The following is a 20,946-nucleotide window of genomic DNA, read 5'->3' as shown; positions in this document are numbered from 1 at the left end:
AAAACCTATCACTTTATTGCATCAGTTCATAGTCATTTTATTCAAACCCAATACTGAGATGTGCTGCAAAATTAATACACCACTTGCTTTTGTTTGCATTCCATTTTGGTTGTTAAATATGTTCAAGACAAAGCCCAGAGTTGTTGTGCAGTTCTTGTTCAGAGGGTGCTCACTGACATCTCCAGGCTTCTCACCTGAGCATGGGCTGTGAGACCCAGTCTGGAACAAAGAGTCCCAATCATGAACCATGCAGCAAAGGCCATCAGAGCAACTGAGCACTTGATTGGCCATTTAGAGCTGTAGGACTAAATACAGAGCAAGAGGACTTGAAATAAAGTTGGTGGAAAATGGAAAAGCAGTTTATTGTGGATTTCTTCTTTTTAATGTTTCAATCATAATCAAAAATATGACATTTGAAATATTTCATCTAGTCCTACTGTTTGTTTAAATTGGGACTGAGAGCAAAGGGTTGGGAAAGTTCCCCAAAATTTTGAAAACCTTTTCCCCCTATTGTTTCAGATGAGTAGAGGAAGACAATAAGGTAAAGCAAATTAAAAGTCAATGTTTCAAAGATACTTTTTTTAACCCCCACAATGCTATTGAAATCAAAAGTCAGGCTTCTGTTGTGTTCAGAAAACATGAAGCATAAGCACAGTTATGAAAAGACCTTGCTTCTTTTTTTACATACGAGTTTCTTCAGTCTCATCTGAGGTTCTTGCACCAGGAAGAATGTCTTTTTTATTGGAAGTAACTGGCTCTTTGCTGATTGATCTTTCTGTATTTTTAATATCTTTCATCTCTTTGCCATGTGTTTTGAAGCGTTTTATTATTAAAACAGAGACCACTATGTATAAAAGACAGCATCCTGCCCGTAGTCCTGCAATGAGGCCAAGATAGACATTTCTAGGAAAAAAAAAGAAAAAAGAAAAAAGAAAAAATATGTTATATTAATATTCATAAAACTTGCCAATTCTAACTAAGTAAGATGTTAAAGACACTCTGGCAAAACCATCTATTCTCAGCCAGGTATTGCCACACATTTTGAGGAATAACAGACAGAAAGCAAAAAATCTCATGATCTTTAGCTCCAGGCAGGTTCTAATCAGTTCCTATACTCCTAGCAGAAATACCTCCTGCCTGAAGACTGCTCCCATTCAGCAGGCTTTGTTATAGGGCTGGGACAGGAGATGCTGCACCAGCAAGGGCTTTTTGCCTGTTGTTCCAGCCTTCCCCCAGCCCCTCACTGGCAGTACTCAGTACTCTTGGCCACAGGTCTCCATGTATCACCAGTCATTTGAGACCCCCTCCAAGTGGATTTTGTGGGGTGTCTTATGCATTAGGAAGAAGAGAAATGAGGGATAAGGAAGAACATCTTCAGTGCTAAACTTCCTCCACAGTTTTTCAGTCTCCCACAAAGCTAAAGAATTGCAGAGTTATTCAGTGCACTAAGGCTTCAGTAAAGGAACTAATTCTGGCAATGTAAGGCAGTGTAACTGCAATGTCAAATGTCAGACTTGAATCGGAATTATTTAGCTTATTTGATTTAATAAGGCCTAATCAAAATAAGGAGTTCTGGTTCTTTAAGTATTCTAATCAGTTTACTGACAATTGACATGGCAAAGTATACCTTGGTAATGGTGCCCAAAGCTGCCTCAGAAGCCAAATTCCCAATCCATTACCGCAGACTCTAGCTTACCTGAATGCCTTTGTATCGTATACCCGGCAAGAACCAGATCCCCCACAGTTTTTTGTCCCCCATTTCAAGCAGGTTTCATCTATCAAGGCACCAAAATAAATAGGGGCTGGGAGTCCTCCTGTAAAGAAAATTCTTATTACATGATCTCAGACATAGAGATCTCAATGTTTAATGTCATGGTAAAGAAATGAGGAAATTAATCTCAGAGTTTCTGAATTATAAGTGCATGTGACTAAACATCCAGCTCCAGCTTTGAGATTCCAAGATTTGACAAAATATTTAAGAAAGTACCTAAAGGGAGTTGAAAGGTTGGAAGATTATAGCATTATTATATTCAATGAGGGAAATGTTAGTAATTCTACTTTAGTATCATTTTTATTAGAATTTTAACTTCTGTTGTTTAAAGAAATAATACAACCAACATTTCTTTTTCAGTCACTGTTGTGGAATTACATGCCATGACATTATTATTTATGAATACTAATGTATCTATTCAGGTATTGCACAACAGTTTGTCATTAAAGGTTATCTGAGTGCAAAAAGATCAAATTAAATACTCGCTCAAAACCAACTAGGTAATAAGTGTATTACTTACGTAGTGCTATAAGAATTCCTTTTAGACAATCATAATGCTTTAATATAATCAGTAAGCCATTTCAGAGATAATGTGCAGTTTTGTGAAGAAAACTATTTCATAAAAGCACAAGATTGATACTCTGCAGCATTCAACTAAAATATGAAGACTGGGAGAGACACCCAAATGACTATTTGGGCGTCTCTGTATGGGAAAGGTTTCAAAATCCAGGAAACAAGTGAGGATAAGGCAAGTTTTGCTAAAGGCAGGGCAGACTACATGTCCAAAGACTTGAATCATTATTTAGTGCAGATAAACAAAGAAGAAAAGAGAAATTAAAAACAAAGAAAATAATAGGCAGAATATGTGGTAGCTCTAAGGGAATAAAGGTCAGCAAATGGAAGCATAGGTGTTAAGGATATCCAGACTGATCGAGCTCAGGTCGCAGTGTCAGTGAAACTAAAAAACCCTCAAAACTACAATGACATTTCCTTCCTTTTCCTGATTCCTTTGCTGCATAGAAAAAAAATTCTGAAGAGATAATAATAATCTGTAACTACATAGCAGGAAACATATAGCAAGCTCCTCCAAACATTTTGAAATGCAAACAAAAGATTTAGGAATTTTTTGCTTACAAACAAAAATTTTTTAAAATTACTTTTGTTCTCATCTGGAGCAAAGCATTGCACTTGCTAGCTTTAATTTATCTCTCTGACTACCTACTTGAATCCCACAAAGATAGGAAGTTTTACCTAATACTCTACCACCTAAAGTTTCAATCCCAACAGCAAAGGATTTCAGGTCTGGTGAGACGGATCTAAAAAGAAAACAAAAATAGTGTATTGTTTTGGGGAACAACAGAATAATGTAGCTATAGTCATGCTGTGAACATCTGCACATGTCCTATTGCAAAAGTACTGTGGATCACTCAACACCTAATTGAAAACTTTCACCAGAGTTCAAGTACAAATGTGGAGCCTCCTTCCACTGACTTCAGTGAATGAACTCTCACTGAAATAAATGGAGAATCTACAAAATGGATCTTGAGCTCAAGGACAACAGATCATAAACACTTTTGGGAGAGGATGTGCAGAGAAATTAAAGTGAACCAGCTAAAAGTAAATGTTCATGTCCATAAGTTAAGCTCCGAAAAGCTGCCTTACTTGAGGAGAGAATGTAATGTGCAGTGGTGAACAGACAGAACAAGGGTGTTCAGTCATTGCTAGATACATGAAGGTAAAACCTACCTCTGCCTCTAGCATTTTACAGAGAGACAATGAGCGTGAGTTACCTGGCTACAAAAGCACTTCATTCCTACCAGGGAGAAACAGCCTCTGTTCATCAGATGAACTGGAAGAACTGACAAAAAGCAGAGGGGACTACTGAGCTGGCACAGGACAGAATGGAGACTTGCTACGGCCAGCCTGTTTAATGGCAATATAAAATCAGTATACTGTCTTGTCAGCATCAATGTGAAGGCTTCTCATTACACACATTAGTGTTCTGAAAACTGCACAGCAAAGTTAGCCTTGTCCATAATCCAGTCATGTGGTAAGAATGGCTGTACTTAGAAATACTGCAGAATCATTAGCTTAAGCCATGAGAGTTGTGTGCGCTGATTGCTAAAGACTGCAATTCACTCATGAATATGAGTGGATAGAAATCTCCATGCAAAAGGCACAGAACATTATCTTCTCTTCCAAGAGCTGCTTTAAAACTGAAGGAATGAAAAATTAAAAAATTATTGCTCTGACAGTTCTGTTTATACCAGTTTGACAAAAAATGGGAGTATGAGACTTCTCACAACACAGAAAACACTGTGAGGCAATGAAGCTTAACAAAGGTGAATGTTTTTCTCCTGAGCAATGTGGACAGTATAGTCACCTTGGATATGGCTTAGCACCGCATCTTGTTTCAAGTTCATTGCTCTGTTAAAGACACCCCTGTCACTGGAAGTGAAAGCTAATGCTCAAGATCAGCATAAGGCTCACCATTTTCATCACCAAAAGATCTACTCAGCCTTAAATTGGACTTAAATTGATGGACAGGCATTTTGCTGTGCCTCTGAAGAGAGCTGGATTTCAGAGTACAGGCAGCCTCAGGGCCACAACTAATCTTCATGCCATTCCTCACAATAGGAATGAAATAGGAGACACCATATTCTGTTTCTCTTTCCCCAAGCTTTATGGCCAAGGTAAGGTAAAGTATTTCACCTAAACATAATCATGTATGTAGGAGTGCCTCCTAAGGCTAAAATAAATGCACATGCAGTCTGTAATGCTAAAAAATAGGGAAATGCTTTGGTACAGCTTTCTCTTTGGCATTGTCCCAAAACTGCAGAGGAATTGGCAAGCCCATGCCCTTGTCCTTCCACACAGCTGCAATTGTGAAACACCTGAAAGGAAAAGATGAGAAGATTAATATATTTAATCAGAATTCAGTGGCATAAAACTATTCTAGTAGCTACATTTTTCACTCCCCATAACAGGCAGGCTGTTGTTTAAGCTGAAAGAACCTCCCTAATCATCTTTGCAGACTGATGGCCAAGTTCATTGGTATGCTGCAGCCACTCTGAGCTGCTCCAAGGACACAAAGCAACTGTGACTCTGGTTTCAACCATGTGATTGCTAGGACAGAAGGTGCTCTGTGTATGCTTAAAGTAGGTCAAAGATATGAAATTCTGACATCAACTGTCATCCAGCCACTCTGCTCAGGAATCCGATGAAGTAGATGTGTAACAATAAAAATATAGATGTGGACCCAACACAAGCTATTTTTAAGCATCTGAAACAGCATTTGGCATTGGATTGAGAGTGGGCTGTTTCATAGTTTGAAGTTAGGAGGAGACATGGGTTTGAAAGCAAATTTTCCTGGAGTGAAGCAAGAGAATATTGTTGGAAATGCTTGAAAAAATGCTTGAAAAACAAGCTTGAAAATGTTGCTTGTCTTTTTCAGCATTGTTACATGGAGACAATTCTGCTTCTGCCAGAAGACATGACCATTTGCATGCACTTTTGAGATCCTGTTCTTAATGGTCTTGCCCAGGAAGTCCTGAAAATAGCTCAGCAAAATGACCAGATGTATATTTACAGGACCTCTTGGCTGTAAAATTTAGTGTTATGATTTGCTTTCCTGAGCTATGACAGCTAAGGAAAGCAGGCAATTCCAGTATGATCTGTAAAAGCTTGTGAAACCAGCACTCACGATTTTACATGTGTCAGCTGTACAAGAGTTGACACCACTGGATTTTGCTAGTCTAACAACCAGACTAACAAAGGTATTCTAAAGCAAACCCCTCTCAGATGTGTTGTACCTACACAGCAAGAGGCCTACTGAGAAACTTAAAGCCAAATTTATGGTCATCTTGCTGAGGAGAAAATCAAAACAAAAGCATTCAAAAGACATGTAATTTAAGAGTCTGAGGTTTTCGTGTCTTTCCTTAATAGCTCACTTACCTCACCCCAACTGTTTTAAAAGTCCACCCTGCAACTTTGCATTCACTCTGTTTCTACAAGGTTAAACCATATAGAATGAACATTTGTGTCTACAGGTTTCTTAATTGCAAAGCCAAAACCAAAAATCATAAATCGTGAAATCTAGCTATATCATAGATTTATAGAATAGTTTGGGTTGGAAGGGGCCTTTAAAAGTCATCTAGTTCCATTTCACCTGGAATGACCTGGGACATCTTCAACTAAATCAGGTTGCTCAGAACCACATCCAGCCTGACCATGAACAGATTTCCAGAGATGAGGCATCTACCACCTTTCTGGGCAACCTGTTCCACTGTTTCACCAGCCTCATCATAAAAAACTTCTTTTTATCTAGTCTGAATGTATCCCCTTTTAGTTTAAAACCTCTTCCCCTTGTCCTATTGCAACAGGCCTTACTAAATAATCATCTATCCACCTATATATTTACCATATTCTTTCCTGTCCCAGTTGATGATTTACATCCCGCAAAGCAGGCTGTCATGTAAGTGATCCCATTATCCCCACATACAGGGTCCCACTGATCCAACTTGCAGCTGCAGTCAGCATTGCAACTGGCCATGAAGCTGTTTTTGGAGGATGAAAGATGCTGTAATCTGGAGGAAAACAGAAAGAAATAAAAGAATTACGTGGTCAAATTATACAGTCAAACAAAATATCAAGGCTAATGCAGGAAAATCATGGACAAAGTGAAGTAATCAACATGGAAAGGTATCTGCTACCATCCAATGGACTATGAAGTTGTCATGTGCAGACAAAGCTAATTTCAGCTAAACCAAAGCTCTTGAGATTTTTCATCAAGCATTAAAATTTTTATGGGTTGCTGTTGAAAAGGCATGGAGCTCACAAACTAGGTATTCTTGGGTGGGAGGGAATACTTGATATCACTTTTTCATTTGAAAGCTCAACCCAAGAAAAAGAAAATCATAATTAGAATCTTTTATGACCTGTAGACTGGCCATACTTTTCCTTAGCAGTAGATACCATACCATATTTGGATGCTAGAAGTGGTGATATAAAATGACATAAAAGTGCAGCAGCAAGATGTCCTTGACATGTTTTTTACTGGATCAGAGCTGGTTCCTGGCAATGAAAGTTGCATTAGTCTAACTGAGAAGTGCTGCTTCTGTCTGTTCTGACCGTATTCAGCAGTGGCAGCATCCCTGCACCTGGAACAGGCTTGAGCCCCGTTTCTTATCAGATTTCATTTCTTGTTGTAGGTTATCATGGACTTTCATTGCTTACACTTCTACCAGCATTTCTGTAAGAAACATCAAAATCAGGCCCAAAGGAGCTAGATAAGCTAAGAGAGTGACAGTTAGAATTGAGACTTTTAAAAGTGGCAGTGAATCAGAGGGCATGGTAGCAGAAAAGGTTAGGAGTCTACCATCAACAAATCACCACTGCTTTGAAGTCACTCATAGTATGAAGGAAAAATTGTTCAAAATTTGCCTTTTTTTCCTCCTTACCTCTCAATCTAGAACACACCTCAAGGGGCTACAGTTCAGTCTTTTAGAAAGAAAATAAGTGGGGGATTTAGCCTTCGTTAGGCTGCTGCTCATCTTCAAACTACAAATTGTGAAATGGATAAAACAGTGAGTCGCTTAACCAGAACAATTTTAGCACATGCTAAATTCTCCAGTCTGTTGTCCTGGAGAAACTGTAATTGCTCTTTCAATATTTGCTGTGTTGATGTTTCTGCTTATATTTAGTTCACTCTCTAGTATCAGATATGGCACTCAGTCAGAGTTCTCTCAACTACATAAACCTCTGACATCTTTGAACTAGATGCCAGGTTTGCTGAGACAACTTAGATATTTCCCTGAACATGGCTTAAAAAACACAAGACTGAGTTTCTGTCTGAATTGAAAATCTAGGAAGCCCTGCTGGATTCAGTTTAATCCTTTAAGATCCCTTGAAATTTGTTGGACCAGACTGAGCTAAATTTAAACAGTAGGCAATTGTAGCAGGCTGCTAGACTCAGAAAAATGTGCTCAAGAATGCATGACCATGGTCCTGGTAAGGGAGGAGGAACATCTGCTTGGGCAGCACACACTCCTGACATGACTACTTTCTACTTCCCAGATGAGAAAATGGATGCAGGCAAGTCAGCAGCTCCAGATACTAAATGAGGCTGGTAACTCCTCATGCAGGTTGATCTAGAGGATGGTCCCTTATAAAGGCAAAGCCATTGGTAGACTATGAGTAAGCCACTTTCAACTTTTTGTACATCCCACTCCCTACACGGTAAACTTTAAATGAAAGCTTTGAGATATAATATAAAATTTTAATTTGCTTGTGATAAATTCCATCTTAATTAATAATTTTCCAGAATATAGAGGAATATTGTCAATATCCAGCAATAAACCATTTAGAAAAAGAAATGCCTTGTTTAAATAAAATTTGAAAACCAAAACTGGGATATTCTCCTCACCCCCAACAGTAGGTATCATTTTAGCCTGACAAGTCTGTTTCAAAACCCAGGATTTTCTTGTATGTATCACCACCAAGGGAGCAATAAAATGATATAATCAATCACAGTAGCTCCATTTTAGCTGAAACCATACTGACTGACACTAGCAGATGACCTAACACAGGCCAATTTCAACAGAAGTTTGTCTTTAAATCAAGACGCACTTTTTGGCAAGAAAAGAGATACAGCAAAACTACAGTAAACCAACAGAGAAGACACGTTTCAGAACTCGTCCAAATTCAAATTAAAATGTTTTACAGAATGGAAGGTTTGTAGGCCAGATAAGAATACAAACCCAGATGGGTTTATGAGAGCAAAGGAACAGATACAGACACCACGTTCTGCACAGAGCAGGAAGCAACCAGAACAAACACAACCAACACAAACCCAAAGGGATACAAACCCAGAGTAAGGCACTGTCAAACCGGCCACTTGGAGCACCTCACAGCTGCATGTGAAGTACAAGAGGTTTAACAAATATGCTGCGATAAAGGTGATGCATGCAAACTTTGCCATTTCAGTTACGTGAAGTTTGAATTTCTTGATCAGAAAGCCTCCTAGAAACATCCCCAGGATTGTGATGGGTAAAAGTATCACACCTGCAAATAGAAGGTAATAAAAATGTTTACTTTTGTCACTTGCACTGGGCCTTTTAAGAAAAAATATCTTGTTCTAGTATTTACTAAAACATCAGATACCAACCTATTTTCCAACAGATCCTTCAAGGTCCTAGGGCTTTGTAATTAGCTTTAAGTAATTTTTTTTTTACTTCCATTTTTTTCAAATGATATTTTGATTTTAAAAACCTTAGCTCCTCAACATTACCTACCTTTTCACTGTACCGTTGTTTGTATATGTACTGATATAAAAAACCCTATAAAAGTGCCTGTTAGAAACTGAAGTAAATGAGATGAATGTCTTAGCTCATGGGCACTTCTTCATCAAACAATCAAACAAATCATTAAACTTCCAGAAAGTTACAAAAAGAAATAAAATCTCCAAAATGTAACATGACACGGGGCAGCATCTGGATTTGCACTGGATTACTAGTTTGCTCTGAAGAGTGAGTCACGGAAAGATTTCCATTTAGATGTTCAGCGTTTCACAAACTCCAGCCCCAATATTTACATGCTAAGTAGAGAGCTTTTACAAGTTTTTATTGTGTAGGGCTGGCTTTTCCCTGTGTTTATTTGTTTGGTTGTTTTTTGGGTCACGTTGTTTCTCTAAAACTTTCCCTGCATCTGAAAGAAAACATTAAAAAGTTCTTTCCACATTTGTATCTGACCTGCAGGAAAACAGGGTGCCTTCAGACTAATGGAGTATCAATTCTCTAATGATCTCAAATGCAATAATCATAAAATTAATATAATTTTAACATTCTTTTTTGGTAGAACACTAAAAAGAACTTATTTTTGAGGGAACTGGCAAATATAAAAAGATCTTTGAGCTGAATGAAATTACTCAAATTTTACATTTTTTTCTTGTTGCTCATAACATTTGTATTTGCAATCAAAATGGAAGAAGATTTATATCAAGATGTTATTCTGAAAAGGATAAATCCCAAATTTCATTAGACATTTTCTAAATTGGATATTTTTTTCTTCCAGCTCTAACTACAGCTTATATGTGGGTTTTGTTCATTAAAACAAATGCTTTCATTATCAAAATCTCACTCTCATAAAAACTTCAGCCAAAAAAAATCCACCCAGTTTTGATAATCCTCTAGCCCACTAAATAAGGAACATCAAGGAAAATTAACACTAAAATTAACATCCATTTTCAGAATACAGTAGAAAAATTAATAGAACACTACATACTTCTTTTTTTTTTTTTTTTTTTAATCAAAATGGTTCACAATAAGAGCCTCCTAAAAAGGAAGGCAAAATAAGACCAAAAATCTTCCTTTTTGACACTGGAATTTTAAAGGGTAGATACCTACCAATTAGAAAGATAGCTCTTGCCACTGATACATTAAATTGTTGTTCCATAAACTTTGTCTCATAGGTTATCAACCCAACAAGAGAATTGTACTGCAGAATAGTGAGGAAGATGTACACCAGGAAAACTGGATTCCCAAACAGCTTCTTCAGAGCTGGGAAGAAACCTGAAATGGAGAGGTATATACTGTACACCCCGCTAAACACAGAGAAGAGTTGTTTTGACAACCTTTAGATAATAAAACTAACTTTAATTACTGCCTGTACTGCAGGTTATAATTCTTTGCTTATCAAAATATATGCTTGCTCCAGTGAGAGTTTTCCTCTATGACTTAATGGCACATCAACTGTGCAGCAAGGCTTAATGTCATAGTGGATGCTCAAATAGGAATCAGAAATCCTAAATTATCTGTGTGTGACACAGGACTATTCATCAAAGGCACTAAGGATTGCCAGACTGATATCTGTACAGAAGAGTGTCCCCAGAGGAACACTGAGAGTCTCTATAATGTACCAAGTGAAAGGTTTGGTATATAAAGCAGGAACCTCCACAAACCACACTAGATCCCAACATGAAGCTGATGGTCAGGGAAAGGGAGCACCCCATCCAGCAAAAGGCTGGAACCTTTCAAGAGACCCTCGATTACAGTATCTAAATCCATTAAATTGAAGACAAGAAAACTTGCATTTAGCCTTTTGTCTGTTTGCACACTTGTCTAAAAGAGAGTTCAAAACACACCTGCCATGGCCACTAAAGGGTGCACATGCCTACATATATACGAATAAAAGCTTTGGGGGAGTCCAGTAATGGCTAGTTGGATCTGATATTGCCCATACAAGGTGAATAACATTGCTGAGCTCATACATAGGAGGTATGAACCCAGTGAAATTCCTCCAACAGCTAACACAGTATTTAGTTACAGGTTTCCCTCCCAGATGTTGGCCTCAGTGAAACAGTAACCTGACAGCAGTGGACTGGTCAGGGAGGGATGTAACAAGGGATGGGATGCTTTCCACCTTCTTCTTTCATAAGCATAGGATTATAGCTGTAATATATGACATAACAACTACTACATTGAACCGAGAATCTCTGGTGCTCGAAGAATGAGCTTTTCCAGCTGTCTGATATAAGAACAGGACTGAAACACACCCTTAGCATGTAATTATAATACTACAAATTAAAAAACATTTTTGTCCATTATTTGCACTGCAAAAATGCACACTTTGCTGTGCTCATGCAAATCCATGCTCAGCTCAGAATGAACCAAAGAGAAAGAATTCACATGCAAACACCTGGGCAAAAATCTTTCACCTTTTGCTGCTTCTGAAAACTTTAATTGAGGCTGAGCTGGGGGGTTTGTTTTACAGTGATCTCCTTGAACAGGCAAATGACTAATCTTCAGGATTTCATTCTCTCCTTCTTTTGGTAAGGAGTAGGGCAAAAACCAGAAAGGCAATGAAGCAATGAGGTTAACTACTCCACAGATAAGCAATCCCAGCCACCAGGCACCAACCCAACGGGTATCCTTCGGATTTATGCTGATGGCATCTATAAAATACAGAAACACGAGAAAATAGATTAAGCATCATGCAGAGCAATTAAACTTACTATTGGTTTCCATATATATATAGTTTAAGGATCAGAACAGAGGTGATCTATGTTCCACATGAAGAATCAAAATGCAGCTTGAATCAAACCAGTCTCAAGCAGTCAAAAATAGATATCTCTATTTAGACCCACAGTAGGATTTCCCTGCCACAATTTTCCAGTACTTTCTGTGGGAATGTGTGACAGCAAGAGGGCCCTTCAGCATCCAAAAAGATCTTTTATTTCTCAATTTCCCTCTGTCCCCTCCTTCTTCCATTCCCAAACTTAACATATTTTTCTTTGAAGTTCTTCAGATTTTCCCTGGAATGAGAGACTTTAAAGTTGTTTGAATAATTAAATGAGTTTTCATATGAATCTCTGCTGCATGCTTTTTAAGAGAACATAATTTTTGTCAAGTGCTGAGAGTGTCCACAAGAAAAGGCCTTTCACTGTTCCTTCAGTGTAGGAATGGCCTTTCATTTCCTCATTTGTAACAAGTGCATGCACAAGCATTAAGAGAGGTACAAAATTTTTCTGCAGCAGGGGTAGGGGTCTTGCAGCAGGGGCCATATATTAAAATGTAAATAACACCAGCTTTCAAGTAGGAAAAAACTCTCTAGAGTCCCCATTTTTGGAGTAATAAACTGGGAAGGTGCTTCTTGCCATGCAGGTTCCTATATAGAATCATAGAACAGCCATAATATAAAATCATAGAATCATATACCACTATATTCTCAGTTAACGCACCACTCCATGGTCTCTTACCAATATCCACAATTCCAATGTCAACCCAGAGGCTGGCACAGAAAGACCCAAGCAGGAAGCCTAGGGTTGGTCCAAACATGCCTGAGGATCTCACCAGGCCTGTAAGAGAAAGGATGCAGCACTGGAGAATGAGCAAAATACTGCACAGACAAGCATGCCTTCTTCTCTGAGGAGAGAGGAGGAAGGATACAGAAGTGGGGCACAGGGTGTTAGGGAATGTCTAATGGGAAGCTTTTGAGCAGTAAGAAAATAAGCCACAAGCTGCCAAATTGCTAGCCATGATGTGGAAGCAGGCTCCTTCACCCACACAGGGTTTTGCCAAAGTGAGCATGGTCTCACGCGGATCCCCACATGCATTTCATTGGCAAGACTAGTGTTTTGGAAGGAACAGGGAGAAAGGGAATAGCATTGCAGTGGCTTTTATCCCTCTTCCTCCCTCCTTCATATTTTTGTAGTTACACTGTTCAGCTTGTGGCAGTTAACTAATGAACAACTCTAGACCTGCTGGAAGTATCCTGAGTGTACCTGCAACTCTATTCACAGTTTGCATGACATTCTGTATTTGTAGAAGTCAGGATATTTCCCTGTAGTGTGTGTTCAGGTCCCTAGTTTAATTTTTAGTAGCAGTAATTGATCTGATGGTGTATATATAAGAAGGCATTGCATTCTGGAGTCACATTAGGATAATAGGGACAATAGAAGTGTGTGGACATGGAATTAGGTAAAGGATCCTAAGATTTTCTGTAGGTAAGTATGTGAGTGAGCAAACTTCATTAGACAGAATCTTTGTTTCATTCAGCACCAGAACAGCAAATCAGCTAACTAGTGTGTTAACAGGTACTTCTGAGGATGGAAAAAAAAATAAATTAAGAAATATAGTGATCAAGTAATGACTTCATTAAAAGTAGCTTTCAGTTTTGTTACTGGCCTCACTGAAGCTTCTGTTTCTCCCTCTCTGTCTCTGCTTACAACAGGAGATACCATGGGATAAGAAGATGGTGGAATTCCCCTAGGAGCAAATGAATAAGGTGTCTCTGCCTCAAAATAACTTATGCTCTTACTCAACAAAACATCTAATGGCAGAAAGAAAAGGAGAGACTGGAAGGTGAAACTTCTTGCTCAGGGTTAAATAGTGAGGTAAATGGCCAAAACCAATCAGCAAGGCTTGACTGTTTTCATTACAGGAGGTTTTTTATTTATTTACAAAAGCACTGATCATAAATTGACTCAGTCAACTGATAAATAAAATCAGATATAGAAAAGAATTAAAGGAATTTCAGCTCTATGAAAGAGACTTGTTTCAGAAGACTGACCCTTCGTAAATTTGGTCAGTCCATCAAAATGGAATAAGAGACTGAAAACTGCTATCCAGAATGCTAAAATGAAATATTGAATACACTGTAAACTAAATATTTTATTTCACTTACATGAGCTGAACAAATTTTCATTTTGATTGAATCCATACTTCCTTTGTGTCTACTTTATGTTTTTAATCTCACTTTCCCTGTAGTCCAACCCATTGCAAATCTCTTCAAGATCAGATTCTGACAAGAAAAAATTTCAGCTGAACTTTTCAAAATACCTTTAGTCAGAGCTTGGAGGTGATTACGAATATTTTTATCACTGCTGAGTGGAACTTCTGTTTTTGTCAGCTCCTCTGACTATACTCCGATTTTCTTCAACCTTCAAATTTTCTCATCCCCAAATTAAGACATTTGCAATGGCCTTACCTTGTAGCATTTGCAGACTGAGCTCTTCCTGAAACTGTGTCATACTATCTTTATGAGCAGCTCAACTTCACCAGGTTTGTTTCAGTCAGCAGTTTTGACCTTCCTTAACCACACAAACACTCCATGATGTTAAATCAATTTGGCAACAAATTAATTACCTGGGGTGTAAACTTTCTGTGTTGGGCAACAGGCTATCTTCTGTCAAAACAACAACGAAATCCCACTTAGAAGGGATTTATTGCAACACCCTGGCAAGGGGCTGGTTTTTAATTCAGTAACTAGTGACTTTAAAAAAAAACATTCTTCAGGAAGTGTGCTGCATGTAAAATTCAAAAAGCCAGGTAAAATCTTCTGAAAAGCAATTGCATCACTGTGATTACTGATCATTACAATAAGGATCATTCTCCTACCTGTGAAAAAGTGATTAGGAAGAATGAAGCTGAGATACTGAAGATAAACTGCCAGATAAGACAGATATGACTTCTCACTTCGGAGAAATGAGTATTTGATTATGCTTCACTTCATCACAGAGAACACTGGCACATGTAGCAGAAGCCACTCAGCAAAAGCAAAAGCAGCATCTGGGAATCTCCTTCAAAATAAACATGAGATCTCTTTTGCATGGCTTTTTTGTCTCTGTACAACTTAAAATTATCCCAAGCAGAGCAGACAGATATTCTTAGAGAGTATTTGCTTGGCTACAGAAATGTTAAAGAAAAAAAATGTTTAGTATAAAAATCACTGATTTGCATATTACCTATGTAAAATGCTGAGTTTTCTTCTTTAGAAAAATCATCAATATATGACACACCCAGTGGCATAACTGGTGCTTCCCCAATTCCACGTAAAAGGTTCCCCATCAACACAAAGAGCCACAGATGGGAATTTGTTGTTTTCTCACATCCTGCAGGCCATAAACATTTACATTTCTGTGAGCAAAATTCTTACAATACTTTATTGCAACAGAAAAATAACCTAAAATACAAGGGTTTACAACCATTACAAAGTGGGTATGTATGTATCATGGCTCCTAACAAGGAGCTGGCATTTTTTCAGTACAAGAAGGTGCATAAAACGGGGACAAGGAGAAGAGAACCCAGCATTAGAGCTTTTGCTTACCTAAATTTTTCTTTGCGCTTTGTGTTTCTGTAGCATCTGTGACTGGATGGCCCTCAGATGATGCCAGGGAGCAAGCTGATACACTCATAGAGGAGTTGTGCACAGTAACAGTTATCCTTTCATAATTATAACTGGAAAACAACTATGTAAAATACAACTGACACATGAAAGAGTCTGCTTTTCAGGAAGTGCGTATGAGCCTTGTGTTCATTCATGTTCATTCCTTTTACATATAAGCAAAATGGAGGGGCAAACCATTTCTAGTGTTCTCTCTTAAAAAAATATAGGATTCTTTATATCTTTTTCAAAATACTCTGACCATACTAAACCCATATTTTCTTAAGCTGAAGAGCAGAAATGCTGCTTTCAGGGTTTAAGAGATCATTCTTCAGACCAAAGGATAGAAGCAGAGTCTATTCACATCATTCTACATGCAACAGTACTGGTGTTTTCCCATAGTGGCACCAGTTTCTTACCTATGTGACAGACATGTTACAAAGACTTCTGTGCTAATTTAAAATTTGTTAGCTAAGAATCTATTAGTAACCTATATTTGTCTATAAGGAGACTAAAACCAGCTGCAAAACACGTGCCAGTTTGCTGCTAACCGCAAACCTGCTAAGAAAATTGAAGCCAACTTGAGTACATTTATGCTGCATTGGCATAAATGGAGAGCAGATATTCCCTCTGACTGTGCAATCAAGTGGTAGCCTTTAATATTGTGACGGATGACAGTGAGGACCCCGGGGCCATTGGGTTTTGCTCAGTGCTGTGGAGAGGGGGTAATCTTCCAAACTTGGCTGAGAGTTTGGGTTAAATCAGATTTCCATAGCTCTCCTGCTGCCTATGCTGCAGTGTAAGTTTCCAAGCAGAGTGGTGATTGTAGCTACTTTCCATACCATGGTCACCAGATATGATCCTTTCAATACACTCCTTATCACAGTTATTGATCTTTGAACCAAAGAAGATGCACAAATAAACTTTAATTTTTGAGGAACAGAGGGATTTTATTTTCAACTACTATTCAGCAAGATGGTAATGGATTGGAGATGTATGAACTGCTTCTGACAACTGTGGAATCACTAAAGCTTAGATGTGAAGGTATTTACATACTTAACTCTCCCTCAATTTAGTGGAGATGATAGATAAATATATTCATAATTTTAAGAGCTTAGCATGAATAGCTACCATGGAGAAAGAAACCTCTTCCTTGAAGATCTCATGACAGTTCATTTAAGTGTAAAAAGAAGGAGAACATCTATTAAAAAAAAAATAATATCTGTAGGTATCCATCCTAGGTAAAAATTCAACCCACTTTAATTATGTATAAGTTCTGTAGAAACCTGAGGTTTCTGTCTTACTTACCTGTAGAAAGAAGTAAGCTTCCAAAGACAAAATTAGAAAGTTGATACTAAAAACCCACCTATTAAAAAACTCCTATTTTCTGGAAGAGACTACTCTTATCAAGCTTTTAACTCAAGTGTATGACTAAATAACACCTTATATGGTCAAGTTCAATTAGTGCAAAATGTGAAAACTCTCCATATTTACCGTCCCATTAGGAATTGAGGCATGACTGATAAAAATGCTCCTAAAGACATGATGAGGCATCCAACACCAATCACTTTTGGTCGATGAACTCTTGGTCCAAGGTAGCTCACCAGTACCATTACCAGTAAGTTCCCTGCATTAAGAGGAAGAAGATTCAGTAAGTTTATGAAAAAAAAAATTTTATTTTTTTAATTCTTTTTTTTTAGGGAAAATATATTCAGAAGCAGTATTTATCCACTTTCAAAGACAGTACTCATACCTATCTCAAAGCTGCCATCAATAATGCCAACAATTGATGATGAAATTTCAAATCTCCTTTCAATTTGACTGGACATGCTCTTCATGTAGCTTCCAGAAAATCCTTTGGCAAAAAAGGAAAAAGCTAGAGCTCCAAGAAATATCTGAAGAGAGAAAATAATTGAGTTTGCAAATAAACTTTTTTCTTCATGGCTGCATGCCTGAGCTACCTACTCAAGAAATGTAAAAATCAAATAGTTCATTTTCTAATTCTCTGTGAAGAGATTCTTCCTATTGTTTTCAATAAACCAGAAGATTTTCTTTCAGGATGGACTTCAAAGCCTCTTCTATTGCAAAGAGGAAGAAAGTTGACATGGACTGTGCATACTTTTCATCTTTCTGCCACATATTGTTTTAGCTGTTTCTTTCCTTATGAAAAACTTGCAGCATAAAGTTGTTCATTACTGCTACTATTGCTACTGCATGTCTTATTACTCCTACTTCTTGTGTTCTAAAAAGCAATTTTAAAAAGATGTAACTGCAACTACCATTATGACTATAGCCCATCTCTAAATGTTTCCTTAGTAAAATATGGCCTTGCTTTTTAACTTCAGAACACATTTATTGACTTCTATGTGCTTGGATTCACAACCTAGAGCATTGTTTCCAACACACATAGTGTCGAAGTCCTACACAGCTATCTTATTTTTGATAGAATTTTAAATGGCCATTTTTAGTATTCCAGTGAAAATATATGGTGAGGGTTCCTCTATCATACCTTTAGCTTTGAACAGTTATGGCACACGTTCTTGGCAGGAGCTGCACTGCCATCGCTGTCCTGGAAGAGTGACTTGTCTTTGAGCTGACCAGCAGTGATTGATCTGTCCATGGTTTTCCTCCTTCAGATCTGGTATGTAGGTCTTCCTGGAAAATATCACTACATTTAAGTATTATTTGCATAAGAATAAAGATTCCAATGATTTTCATACATACTAGATGGTGAGTTAAAGGGTGTTTAAAGTGCCATTGTAATGAGCTAAGTATTGGTGCACCTGCTTTGTGAAATCTGCTTTCTAAAAGACTTCAGGACCTTCTTGGATAGATTGAAAATTTAGAGGCAACTTGCTGACAGTTTTTAGAAATCTTTGTAAAGAGGAAAGTCCCTAGGCAGGTGGAGGCTAGGATAGTTATGTCAGAGAAACATCTTTGCCATGCTTGAACCAATTCTTATATTCTCTTTTAGACATTCACTTTTGATCACTGTTCCAGGCTAAATGAACTTTTGGTATGATCCCGTAGGCTGATGATATTATGCTATATTTATAAGGATTTTCTCTAACTGCATAATCTATGAATTTGCAGAAATACTGAATACTACTCTGCACCATTCTGTCAAGATTTCTATAAGTCACGTTATTTACTGGATAAATGTTTGTAGAATCAGACCACAAATGATGATGGAGGAGAAAATAGGATAAGAGATATGGTAAGTAAAGATGTATTAGGGAAAGGGGGCACTGATTAAAAGAAACAAACAATGACTATCTAATTCCATGTGTCTCTAGAAGTTCCTGGCAAGACAGATGATAAATGTAGCTACTTTAATGAGACTGCCAAAGATTACCATTTAAAAACTGGCTCTGATATAGAGTCATAGAATAGTTAGGGTTGGAAAGGACCTTAAGATCATCTAATTCCAACCCCCCTGCCATGGGCATATAGTCATCTTAGATACATTGGTTGATGTAGATTAAGCTGATCAGGGGAAACCAGCTAATACAGAGAGATCCGGAATGCTAACAAGTCAAAAAGAGCTATTGCCAAGTTCCTGTTGGAAAACTGGTGCAGTAGTACAGAAATCAATTATTTAGCTCTGATATAAATTGGCATATGTATTAGAGAAATATAGAGGTACATAGATCAAGAAACTGGCCTGTAGCATTTCTGCCCTCTTCCTTCTCCTCCCTCTCCTCCTGCACCTTGCTCTGGGAACTTTTCAAAGTTCTCCTCTTGCAGGCCCCAGATGCCAGCTGACCCAAGGGCAGAGGCCATTTAAGTGTTGTGAATGATTTTTAACACCAGAGGCATTAAGGCTGTGGCAGGGTCCCATGCTAATGTGCAAAGGTTGTTCTGTTCCTTCAAAGAGCTCAGCTCTTTCAAGCAAGATGCCTAGGAGCAAGCTGGACTCCCTGAGAAATGTCCACCCATGCCCAGAAAAGACAAAACTCTCTTAGCAACCCAACAGGTACCTAAAAGTTACCCTTAATGATTGCAAATAGACAGTGATGTCTAATAAAGAGATATAAAGCCTCATAAAGACTTTCACTTCAATTTTTAGTTCTGAATCCAACTCCAGTATGATCTATCAAAAGTAACTATGCAAAAGTCACATGTATATTTCAGAGTGAAGCACATATGAAATTTGTAAAGGGACCTGACCTAACCTTCCTTAAACCATCTTTAGCAGCTCACAAATCAAAAACCATTGAGAAAAAGAAGTTAGAGATAAATAAAGTATGATGAATTTAGATTTATGCCAATTTTTACGGGATGGGAGCTGGAAGACAGTTATCTAAAGCAAATACATTCTTCATTGATTTGCATTTTGCTGATGATTAACTTCGTGAAACCTCTGTCTTTGTTAAATAAACAGTTTCTAAATCAGTGACATGGTTTTCTATACACAGTATTTAATTATTTAATTCTATGTTCCTGGCCTAATAAACTACCTTAAACTTAGAGAAAATGTTAAACTGTATAAACATTTCTCTTACACATAATGAAACAGCACATTTTGCATTAACAACTCTATAAAAATCTGCACTTGGCAGCAAATCATTGACCCTAGTAGTATTTAAAATTAAACGAAGCAGGAAAAATAATACAAGACTTAATTAATGATTTTTTAATTAATTAATGGTAATGAATTGTTTTTATATGGAAGGATAAAACATCCAACTGTCCACAGTGCTTACTCTTTAAAAAATATCTAATTTGCAGAATTGTACCTTTGCACGTTACATAATCTTTTCCAAGTTTAGTGACAGTGAGATGTACAAAAAGCCTAGTCTGTCCTGCACCTAACAATTAAGCAAACTAATAAACAAACGGAAAGAAGCAGGAAGGGAGGGTGGGGAGAGACAGTGAGAGGCAAAGACAGAGAACTTACTTTGTGTCACTGCGGTGTCAGGCTGTTTCTTTCCTGTGCCCTAGGGTTTCCAGGCTTGAAGCCAGCACAACGTCACAGCAAAAGCGCTGCCCACTCCAAGAAGTGGAGCACTCCACCGCATTTTTTTAAACCTTGGATTTCCTTCTTACAGTGATTGCAAAACTTTCCCACAATCACTGATACAAAAGGTTTGCAAAAGAAGGCGGGTTTCTTGTGTTGTCATTACTGTGGCAGCCTACCTGCCAGTGCAGCGTGCTAGTGGTACCAGCCTCTCCTGGGAGGAACAACTTGTTTTCTTCACTGTTTGCTTTTTTTATTCCTAAAGTCTAGACACTAAAGCTGCTTTAAGCACCTCTCCAAAGAGGCCTACCTACCATCCACCTCACAGCCACGGAGTAGCAGAGCTCATGCACAGGAACCTTGAGAGAGGAAGCCAAGCATCTTACCTGAAACCTCAGTAACTAGCACTTCTTGGTGCCTTTGATGAGGGTCAGCAGATATACTAAGGGATGGCTTAGTTCCTCAAAGTGTATGAATTGCATAGTAACATCTGTCAGGTTTTGGTCTGTGTCACTACCCCAGTGCAGAAGTGTAAAAGGACTACTCTCCTGAAGAT

At 38.0% G+C, this 20,946-nt stretch overlaps 1 protein-coding gene across 2 annotated transcripts; it reads right to left on the bottom strand.

The window, feature by feature from the left end:
- Nucleotides 1-20,506, bottom strand: LOC133217960 (solute carrier organic anion transporter family member 1C1-like). Of its 2 annotated transcripts, XM_061363853.1 has the most exons (15): nucleotides 20,331-20,501; nucleotides 17,940-18,085; nucleotides 17,184-17,325; nucleotides 16,925-17,057; nucleotides 15,374-15,504; nucleotides 15,012-15,158; nucleotides 12,525-12,623; nucleotides 11,484-11,720; nucleotides 10,174-10,338; nucleotides 8,638-8,833; nucleotides 6,192-6,357; nucleotides 4,484-4,665; nucleotides 3,023-3,087; nucleotides 1,697-1,814; nucleotides 1-903 (listed from the first exon to the last, which is right to left on the bottom strand). In XM_061363853.1, the coding sequence occupies exons 2-15, from the start codon at nucleotides 18,048-18,050 to the stop codon at nucleotides 681-683; spliced, it is 2,115 nt and encodes a 704-aa protein (XP_061219837.1). In that variant the 5' UTR covers nucleotides 18,051-18,085; nucleotides 20,331-20,501; the 3' UTR covers nucleotides 1-680. The 2 variants fall into 2 exon arrangements, 1 of the variants encoding a protein (XP_061219837.1); XR_009727019.1 differs by lacking the exon at nucleotides 3,023-3,087 and having other exon boundaries at nucleotides 775-903; nucleotides 20,331-20,506.
- Between the last annotated feature and the right edge of the window lie 440 nt (nucleotides 20,507-20,946).

The sequence above is a fragment of the Neopsephotus bourkii genome, unplaced genomic scaffold, assembly GCF_033783945.1.
Source record: "Neopsephotus bourkii isolate Nb327-2 ecotype Australia unplaced genomic scaffold, CSIRO-AGI_Nbou_v1 NB_1183, whole genome shotgun sequence".
NCBI classification, from domain to species: domain Eukaryota; kingdom Metazoa; phylum Chordata; class Aves; order Psittaciformes; family Psittacidae; genus Neopsephotus; species Neopsephotus bourkii.
Note: the sequence above shows the minus strand (reverse complement) of the source record. Positions and strands in the feature narration are given on the sequence as shown.